The sequence below is a fragment of the Hemicordylus capensis genome, chromosome 2, assembly GCF_027244095.1.
Source record: "Hemicordylus capensis ecotype Gifberg chromosome 2, rHemCap1.1.pri, whole genome shotgun sequence".
Taxonomy (NCBI): Eukaryota; Metazoa; Chordata; class Lepidosauria; order Squamata; family Cordylidae; genus Hemicordylus; species Hemicordylus capensis.
In genome coordinates this window covers 200,526,624-200,537,366 of record NC_069658.1, presented here as the reverse complement: position 1 = coordinate 200,537,366, position 10,743 = coordinate 200,526,624, and the positions used below count along the sequence as shown (strand labels likewise).

The 10,743-nt window shown below is 44.5% G+C and overlaps 1 protein-coding gene across 2 annotated transcripts; it reads left to right on the top strand.

Moving 5' to 3' along the window:
- The first annotated feature begins 564 nt into the window (after positions 1 to 564).
- HOXC13 (homeobox C13) lies at positions 565 to 5,519 on the top strand. Of its 2 annotated transcripts, XM_053299017.1 has the most exons (3): positions 565 to 1,304; positions 2,835 to 2,896; positions 4,148 to 4,322. In XM_053299017.1, the coding sequence occupies exons 1-3, from the start codon at positions 641 to 643 to the stop codon at positions 4,172 to 4,174; spliced, it is 753 nt and encodes a 250-aa protein (XP_053154992.1). In that variant the 5' UTR covers positions 565 to 640; the 3' UTR covers positions 4,175 to 4,322. The 2 variants fall into 2 exon arrangements, with proteins under 2 accessions (XP_053154992.1, XP_053154991.1); XM_053299016.1 differs by lacking the exon at positions 2,835 to 2,896 and having other exon boundaries at positions 4,148 to 5,519.
- Positions 5,520 to 10,743: the final 5,224 nt, after the last annotated feature.

The window sequence follows — 10,743 nt, the reverse complement described above, 5'->3', positions numbered from 1 at the left end:
TACATCAGCTCCTCCCCCCGCTTTTTTGTATTATTCTCCTGATTGTTGGCGCTACTAGATTTTTCTCTTCTTTCAGCCTCTTTTCATAAATCAAACTCCCCATTCGCTGGGGATGAGGAAACCATTCAGTCACCTCATCAATAATCCCTAGCGAGGTGAATTTTAAACATGATTTTTTTAAAATATAAAGTTATTCCAATCATGAGTTATATATTTAATTCTGAGGATTTTTCAAGGCACAAGAATTCTGACATGGCAAATCCCAAGCTCTTTGTGTCGGCCAAATACTGAACACCCACATTCCCCTTATTTATTTCCACACGCTCTTTACAATCAATGGGTGTCTCCCGTTGCCTTTAAGGATTTCTGTTTCTGTCGAAGGGAGGTAGCCAATGAGAGCTCACCATTCCCTTCCCAAAGCGAAGAGGGAGGCGACGAAAGGGCCGCCGGAGGGTCACGTGGCCGGGTTAGCTGCAGCGAGAGCTAGTTAGTCAGATCACGTGGCCCGGCGGATTTCTTAATGAACCGGACCGGACCCATCCCGCCGCTTCTGCGCATGTCCCGCCTAAACAATATGTTGGGGAAATTAGGTGTCTCTCTTTGGGAAGTCGAGTTTTAAAAAGCTCGGGCAGACCATGATATGACGACTTCACTGATCTTGCATCCACGCTGGGCGGATACCTTCATGTACGTGTATGAGGAAAACCCGAATGAAAATAACCAGAATAAAATCCCAGCCATGGAAGGGCTAAGTGGGAACTGTCCAGCGAGCCACTGCAGGGATTTAATCACTCACCCGGTATTGGGTCGTCATTCCAGCACCATTGGAACTCACCAGGGTTCTGTCTACACGGATATACCTGCTCCAGATGCCGCTAGGCAATGCCCCGCACCACCAGCCTCGTCCAACGCCACCTTGGGCTATGGCTATCCTTTTGGAGGCAGCTACTACGGATGTCGATTGTCCCACTCCCACAACGTGAACTTACAACAGAAGCCTTGTTCCTACCACCCCGCTGAAAAATACCCCGAGCCCAGCGGCTCCCTCCCCAGCGAAGAACTATCCTCAAGGGCCAAAGAGTTTGCTTTTTACCCGAGCTTTGCTAGCTCTTACCAGGCAGTCCCTGGTTATTTGGACGTATCAGTGGTCCCAGGTATCAGTGGCCACCCAGAACCAAGGCACGACACGCTGCTTCCCATGGAAGGATACCAACACTGGGCTCTTTCCAATGGTTGGGACGGGCAGGTCTATTGCTCGAAAGAGCAGTCACAATCCACCCATCTCTGGAAATCACCTTTCCCAGGTAGGGTACTCTGAGATCGACCTCTGCTCTCCACTCCGGCATGATCGCGTGCATATGCTATTAACCTAACCAGGTAAAATTGGCTTTGGAGCGCTTGCATGGGCACGTATGGGGAAGAAGGTGAAGCAACCGGCTTTCCAGTTCAGCTACATACCTTGGAGCTCTTAGCCAGTTTGGCAGTTGCTCTGGATATATGTGTGTGTGTGTGAGAGAGAGTGAGAATCGGCGCGCCCTCCCTCTCTGTGTTGGCTCACTCCACTGAATCTCTATTTTTTGCTTTGATTTTTTTAAAAAAAATTATTTGAATGTTTTTAATTAAATCTCTGATCACGGGCAGAGTTAGCGTTTCTCTCTGTCTCTTTCTGTCTCTCTCTCTCTCACCTCCCCTACCCCTTTCTTTGCTAGAAAAGCTGGGCGTTTCGGGAAGGTACAGTAAATCATATTGCAATTACAGAAGTAGCTGTCAAGTGACATGAATCCTACAAATGAATCTTGTAAGAGGAGTGGGGCGAGGGAGAGAGAAAGAAATAGGGCGATGCTTTTGCCTCTGGTTAGAAATCTAGACTGAGTGACAGCCCTGCGAGTAACCCTGAAAGCAGAAGTGCTGCGGGCTTATCTTACTGCCTTACCACTTAGGCGAGGAAGGGGGAGAAAGAGAGAGATGAAGGACCCGCGGACGTCTCCTTTGCTCTTGGGGTCCCCACCTTGCAATCAATACACAGACCCCTCTAAATGATCCGGGTGGGTGAATTGGAGCGAAGAGATTAAGACAGGAGAAAATAAATAAATAGGTGGTGATGGGGCGGTGGGGGGGGGGGAAGAAACACATTTATCTTGGGAATACTGGAGAGGGATAGCCCCATCAGATAGGACAGCGCTTGCCAACAATGCCTGCGCAGAGCGTTGCATGCTGGGTTTTCCCTTCCTATAGGAAGAGGAATTTCTCGAGCGGCCCAGAGGAGGCCTATCTTATTGTGTTTCAGCCACAGATTAGCGTTGACGCTTGGAAATGTTGAGGGCGAGCGAGCAAGTTCCCTTTTGATGCTGGAGGAGAAAGCTAAGGAGAGTCCCTTGGCAAACTAGGACGGCAGGTCCTCGAGTCTGCTAGCCACTATCCTCATCTAGATAGCCTTCGCCCTGCCAGGGCTGGAAGGAGGACTTCATGAGGTGCTGCTATTCTGAAAGAAGGTGGATGAGGGGGGTTGTGCGCTCAGCAGACACATTGTAAATGAAGCCCCCACCACCACACACACACCTTCCGCTTTCATTCTTATTCCAATTTTGTGTGCCACTGATACATTATAGAAAGTGGATTTCTTTCCTTCACTGAGAGAGGTATGTGTGGTGTAGACATTCTCCCATCACCCATGCTCTATCTCTGGGCCTTAATATAATTTATAGGAAAGATTACTTGGCAGACACCTGCCAAAAGTCCAAGGAGGAGAAAATCCTCCCCTCTCCAGTCCAAAGCATTGAAATAGAGTGTCTCCAGCATCAACTGAGGATTCTTTTTCTCGTTATCTATTTCAGAACAGAGCGGCTGGGATAAGAGAGAGTTTCGCTTTGCCTCGGTAGAGTTACTCCCCAGCCCAGTATGTTTGCTATTATATTTGTTCCTCAACCCATTCTTATATATCACCGGGTCGTAAGCTTGAATCTTTAGCTCAGAAAAGGGCGGGGGTGGCTTGATGCACTAGTGATTACAGTTAATCATGAAGAATTGGCAATGGGCAGCCTTAGCATAAGGGACTATTAAGGAGAAGACTGAATGCATTAAGGATGATGAGAAATCATTGATTCTCCAGCCCATTCTGGACAGGGTCTGGGAGTGGGGGGCGGGTGCAACATTTCTTAACAGCGTGGGTGCATTCAAGAAAGCAGAGATTCCCAAAGAGCTGTAGTTTGGGGTTGTTATTGTTTTTTTTAATGTATCTACCTTAAACGGCAAAGGATGTGGAAAGAGCACTCCCAGGCCCCTCAAGCTTGCAGATGGTTATTGTATTGCATAGATCAATTGGTGTGGCGCTTCTATAATCAACATAAACAGACACACAGACACACACACTCCCCCGCGGTTGTTTTTCCGAAGATCTGCGGTCTAGTATGCTGATCGCCCAAACAAGCATAATTAATGAGCTCGCCTAGGCTGGGAAAAGCATCTGTATCTAAGGCGACAGATTAAAATTCACTGGATGCTTTGAAGGGGAGTGAAGCACTAAAGGTTAGATTCTGTCTCCAATTTTTACTAATTTTGGAGTTAACATTAGGGTGCTGTGTTTGCAAGATGCCTGATACATGAGGTGCTCCTTCTTTATATCTGTCTTGCACAAATATCGCTTGGAATAGCAGCACTTACCCCCATGCTAATATATTAATACTCTGCTTAGTCAGACTCCACCTTTTCACCCTCTTTCTTTCTCTCATTCTCTTGTTTTTCTTGTGTTCTGTTCCATTCCTCTTCCTTCCCTTCACATTTTCTTTTCCTCCAATAACCCACATCCTTCTTCTTTGTTTATCTTCCTGTCCTCTTCACAATGTCTGGAAGAAACATTGTCTAGTTAGGTACAAGATTCGGTATAATGTAACAGACACTTTCTTTCTTTCCTCCTTCCTTCCTTCCTCCTTTCCTTCCTCCTTTCCTTCCTCCTTTCCTTCCTTCTTTCCTCCTTTCCTTCCTCCTTTCCTTCCTCCTTTCCTCCTTTCCTTCCTCCTTTCCTCTTTCCTCCTTTCCTTCCTCCTTCCTTCCTCCTTCCTTCCTCCTTCCTTTCTTCCTCCTTCCTTCCTTCCCTTCTTTCCTCCTTCTTTCCTCCTTTTCCTCCTTCCTGTTCTCCTCACCTTTACAGATGTCGTACCTCTGCAGCCAGAAGTGAGCAGCTATCGTAGGGGCCGAAAGAAAAGAGTACCATACACGAAAATCCAGCTGAAAGAATTAGAAAAAGAATACGCCGCCAGCAAGTTCATTACCAAAGAGAAGCGAAGAAGGATTTCTGCGACCACTAATCTTTCCGAGCGCCAGGTCACTATCTGGTTTCAGAACCGGAGGGTGAAAGAGAAAAAGGTCGTTAGTAAATCTAAGACACCTCACCTTCATGCTACCTGACAAAGAAATCTTTCAAGAAGGGGAAAAAGAAAAGAAAAGGGATGGGGGGAATGAACAAACAAAGAAATACAAATATTTATCTGGTAAATTTGTATAAATAAGAATATGCATTCGAACTCTTGGATGATTAGTTTGATTATTTAAAAACACCGAGGGAGGGGGGGGGAATTAACCGCCATTTTTGGTTTATTCTTCTGTCCATGTATTGCCGTCTTTAACTGTGAATCCGGTCGCCCTTCTTCAACATCCATTTTGATATGGTTTAACTGTGCATATTTAACAAAGGAGAAAGAGAAAGAGAGAGCGAGAAAGAGAAAACACATATATGTAGATTTGTTACGTTGGGATTCTGAATGGCTCTGTATTATAGTCCAAACTTTCCCCTTGACACTGAGATCAAAGATTTCCCATTTCTTTGGCTGTTTTTGTCTCTGATGTTAAAAATAAATAAATATATATATATATAAATATATATATGAAGAACGTATTAACAGCGTTTGCAAGAAAGATACCCTAGATTTCTTTTGTTTCTTTTACGGTGTAAGAGAGAGAGAGAGAGATAAGGCTGCTATCCTACAATATTTGTTGTTGGTGTTCTCCTGTTTTTCGTCTGTATTACTTAAAGCACACAAGCCAATAATTTTTAGTCTCTCCTGAATTTTAAGTGACAGGCTATGTAATTCCTTGGGAACGATCAAGCCAAAGGCAGTCGGTTCTAAGATCCCTTGATATTGATGGGAAGAATGAAGCATGTGCTTAACGCTCCCATTGATATGAATGGAATTTTAAAATGCCTAACTCTGGCTTGATCGTGCCTCTTATATGATATTTCATTTTTTATTTTCCGGAATATGTTCTCAGTGGGGTTGATTTATCAATTTTTTTTTGTTTTCACCACAGAACTGGAATGTTTATGCTCCATCGAGCGTACGGAAAGTGCGCGGTATTGCTCTGTTGCTGTTTTTCTATATCGCGTTAGTTCATTAAGAGCAGTCAGTGTTCTTTCGCCACGTTAAAACCATCCATTTCCATATTTTTTTAAGAAAATGTCTTGTATATGTATATAATGTGGTGTCCGAATGATATGTACTGAATGCAGAAATACATTTCTTAAAAATAAATATCTCTCTCCCTATTATTATTATTAGTAGTAGTAGCAGCAGCAGCAGTAGTAAAAATTTTATTTGTTCCACCTTGGAAAACCTACCACTGATCTGAAGTTTCCCTGGATATTAGGACTGGGGAGGAATCTGCGTTTGTCCTTACAACATTTTTTAGGGGAGCTTCAGGATTGTGCCGACCGCTCAGCAACCCAATCTGACTTGAGGCGAATGAACAGTGAAAGCTACATTTTTCAAATGTCTTCCTTTCTGGAGTCATTCCATTTAAGCCGATAGGACTACTCCAGAAGGATGTGGTCAAAAGGATTGCAGTGTGCAAGCAGATTGCTTCCAACCCAGATTGTTTTGCTTTTGCTTTGTCCGATGAAGGAGAGTCCACGGAAGGGCCCTCTTCTCCCTCACCCCACCCCACTTTATAGGCAATCAAGCCTGTCGAGATAAAGTCGAGCTGATGAGAGAAAGGGTCACTGAATAGCATGGAAGGAATAGAGTCAGAGGGAACCTCCGTTAAGAAGCACGACGACCCATAGGAAGTGTGAATCAAAATATGGGCGGTGTAGCAGGCACTGGAGAGCTGTTCCAAACGGGGAGCTAAGAGGTACGAAGCGGGACACAAACGGAAAGCATGCCCGGCTGGAACAGCGCACCCCATTGACACTGGGGTTGTGCTATAGCAGCCGAAGCTGGCGTTTAACCTCACCTCTTCATGGGAAATTACTTACAGAAGGACCTGTAAACCAGCCGCCCTCGTCCTGCCTCCGAAAGCTGTATTTTAAAAGGTTCCCATTTTACTCCACAAGTCTGCCTCGCATCCGTTTAGGGCTTTGATCCTAACCTTACGGATTCGAGAGCAAGCCAAGCTTGAGTATACTGAGACTTACTTCCGTGTAAACAAGAGGCATAGCGTTGGGCAGCGCGGCTTATCTGTACCTTTGGGAGCAAGTTCCATTGGGCCTAGGCTCGGGTTGTGGAGTCCAGGTGCTCAAACCCGCCTGTCACTAGTTACGCAGCCCCTGCATATTAATCCATTCGAGGCAAGAAGCGGAGCGCCTCGGTAAGGAAAACTCTTTTGCAGTCTGGAAATCCCTTACACTCTGTCGCAGTAGTTTTCTTTCCTTAGGCAAGATCTATCCTCCTTAATATTTGCTCCAATTAATTACATCGTAAAATTGTCAGCGGCGGCGACCGCTTTGAAAGAGATGGTGGCAAAGCCAATGTTAGTTTTGCATACATTGGGCGCCTATGGAGGCACCAATGTCCTGTACAACCAGTCCTGAGAGCGCCCAGTCGCTGATCGACAGTGTGGGCGGATAGGTAACTACGGGCGTCATTAAATATATATTTAGATACATCTTAAGGGTTCTGTATGTCTCCATGTTTCCCAAATGGCTACAATTCAATGCACTCTTAGGTCCCCTTGGGATCAAAGAGGGTTAAGCGCGCCTAACTGCGAGCTGGACTGCGAGCCATTGCGCATCCAAGGGAGGGTTGGATACAAAAGGCAACTGCCACACAACCGGTTAATTAGACACCTAATACCCCAACCCTACACCTATTTACTTGGGAGAAAGTCTTATTGGCTTCAAGAATTTACTCCCGAGTAGCTTTAGAGGCATTGCCTGCGATCCGTTCGAATAGAAGGGGCTTAAGTGCTCAGTTAAGTTTTCATGGAACTTGTTGCGCTCTAATTCTAAATCTTGCAAGAAAGTCCAACGGCTTTCAGTGAAATTTATTTCCAAGAAAAGTGGCCGCTGGCCACTCAAGGGCATTAGGTGAGCCTAGCTCTCCCTGGATTACGCTCAATAAGTGCGTGCGTGCGTGTACTTGTGTGTGAACCCGTGTGTGTACACCTAATTGAAGTCCATCAGTGACCAGAAACTGACCATATCACTGCAATTATTAGATGGACACTTGTGGTAGCTCAACGCCGCTCAACAATGGGCAGGGGTTTGGAGAGTATTTGCTGAAGGCCGAGGGTAAGCAAGGATTGGGTTTGATTAATTCCTTCTCCCCCTCCCCAAAGTCAGGTGTTTTAGGCATAGAATTAAGTATTCTTCAATTCCTTGTGAAGTTGCTTTTCTGAGCTAGACCAAACTTTTTCCCGTTCTTGGTAGAAGTGCTCATGAGACACTCCCCTCCCTTTTCCTGGCATAAGGTCATTGCTTGAAAGATAAACGTAGTGGATGCTTCGCTGTCCCCTCCCCCCGCCCCAAATATAGCAAGGATAAATATCCTTGTGTTGTTGGTGGGTTGTGTTTTTTTGTTTGTTTGTTTTTTGTCTCTGTGTGCTTTAAACCTAGGTAGAAAGTGAAAAATATATCGGTTCAAGTTTCCTAACCTCTGTTGGGATTTGGGGTTTGACAATTATAATAAAAACTCTGGAAATATATATGGGCAGGCGCCCATCTTGACCCTGGGAGATCTAAAGATATCGTTCTACCCAAGTCAAGTCCGATTAAGATAGAAAGCCATGACTCTCGTTGGATGGAATTCAGTGCCGTCTGGCCCAGTTGAGTCAATTATGACCTCTGGACACTGACAAAGGATTCTTATAGCACAGTCTCTCTCCATACGGCGAAGGGTGTGTGTTTGAATTGCAGTTCCCACCTCCCCCAGTCCTAGCATCAAACTAGGATCACACATTGATCCAAAAGTCCAATTCATTGCGATGGGTGAGAGTAATTTAAGGATCAGCCACTGAAATGCTACCGTTGACGTCACATTTATGCTGCGCCTCACTCTGATGGATCGTGCCCTTTATCTGCAAGCAAGTCCCATCCTAATTCAAGTTTAACTCAACACATTTAGGACCAGCATATTTAGAGGAAATAAGGGGCACGAATACGGAGTAAGTGGCTTTGTACAACTGGATCAAATGCAGTTTCAACTCAAAAATACTTCACTTTAATATGGGGCTTCATAAACGCATTGGACTGATATCTCCGGACCAGGGAGTAGCTGCTGATTTCAGTGGAGCATGCTTCCTTCTGAAGCGTTTAGAATTAGGTTGGGATTCTAAATACTCTCCCTTGGAATGAAGTTGTGTTACCATGGGGAACTGTGTTCAGGAAAAGGAGGTGAGGCCGCTAGATCCACAACCCCTTTAAGCCAAGTGACTGGGACTAGTTACTCCATTTTGTCCCATTAATAATAGACTTGAAGTCATGGCTTTGGTCTGAACTGGCTTGTGGATCAGGTTTTAAATCTCCTTAAATCGAATAATATTTAAGTAAATCGCTCCATTTAAGTTGTGTGTGAGAGCTGTTGCTGCTGCTGTTGCTTCTTTTCCTCCTCCTTTTTTTTGCAAGTTTACTCTTCGTCATTGAGAAATAAAGTTCTGTCGAGAGAAGATTATCTATTTCTATCACCAAACAAAGCATTTAAATATCAGGACAGGGAGGAGAAAGGTATAATATTTTGAAATAATACTCAAAATTCATTTATAAGACAGCTGCTGGATGTGGCGCTCAGCCTTTCTGCAATCCTAAAGGGAAGGCACACTTCAATAGTTCAATAGCCTTTTCTCCAATAAAGGCCTTCTGGACATAATGGGGGGAGGGGCAAGAGAAATTAGGTATCCATATCTGATTTTGCACACAACGCAGCAAAACAAGATCTCTCGGATTAAAGTCGATTTGGCTTCTCAGGCTAGAACTGATTGTTCGTACCATCATACAAACTATAGGAAGTTACAGTCCAAAGGAAGTTGCCAGCTAAATCCGTGTGCAGCCCAGTCCCATGGAAATAAATCTTACTGAATTAAATGTGACCTGCTCCCAACTATGTATTCACTGAACTGTAGCCTTGGAGTCTGGATGGTATCCTTTGACTTAGAAGAGAGGCCTGTTGATTTCAGTGCACCTTGCTTCCAAATAGGTATGGTCAAGAGTCGGGTGTATGACTTTATGACCGGTGGCAAATCCGTGGTTCAGTTCCAGTCTTTGAATTTTGTTGGGGAACTTACGTTGGTTGAAGTTCAACAGGCCAGGTTACCAGGTCCAGCAGTGTGTGCAACTGGACGGACAACAAACCACTCCACCCTCTTCTACTCAGACCCGAGCTGCGAGCGACTTTCTCCAAGCTAACTCTGGAGCAGCTCCATTGATCCACTGGAGCTCATAATTATTCGAGATTACAGACGCCGGAAAGAGACTCTTGGCGTCTTCCGGACAATTCCTGCTCCCTAGATCGGAAACTGATCCTTCATAATGTGTGTGCATTTCTCTTCCATTATATCACTCGAGTCTCGCACCATATTTATTGAATGTTCATCCCCCCAAATCAACACGTTACTTGAAGGCCAATTAGTTTATACTCCTGTTTTCTCTGCAAAGAAAATGTGACCCACCAATAACTGTCTTCCGAGTTTTCTTGGCTTTTTAGATTGTGTCATCCAGTCAGTGTCGATTCCTGGCAACCACAGAGCCATATGGTTTTCTTGGTAGAATATAGGAGGGGTTTACCATTGTCTTCTCCCACGAAGTATGAGATGATCTCTTTCAGCATCTTCCTATATCGCTGCTGCCCCATATAGGAGTTTCCCGTAGTCTGAGAAACACACCAGCCTGGATTTGAACCAACCTGCTCTTTAGGCAGGTTGCTTCGCTGCTGCGCCATTAGGTGGACCACTGGGCTTTTTGACCCTCCCTTTATTGAACCTCCTTGTTCAATAAACGCTCCTTGTACCCGTGTGTATATCTGTATGTGCATGTTATGTGTCTATGAATGTGTAGTTATATAGGTATATTCACATACCTACTAAGGTAGCAACTTGGGTGACCATCTCACGAAGAGGGCTTTCTGACCCACAGAACGCCTACATGTATTTTTATTAAACTTTAAGGTACCACGCAGTTGTTTTCCATTACATTGAGGTGTACATCTTCATACAGGCCTTCTAAGGATCACAGCCCAAAGAGCAATTCTACATTATGGAGCAATTCGTGAGGCCAGAAACAAAGTTGGTGTGCATTCTAGAATCATTAACATCAGTGGTTGATTGGCCGTCGACTTCAATGGAATGTATACGTCCAATGTCTACTTACATGGATGTTAAGTCAACTTGCATGGATGAAAAAATTCTATAATGATCTAATTTCTGTTTTTAAGACAACAATATGTCTGTCTGTCTATCTATCCCTAATAAAAAAAGATTCACCGAAGACTTATGGCTCTGGAAAATCAAAGAGTTCTTATATCATGTTATGTATAGGCTCTT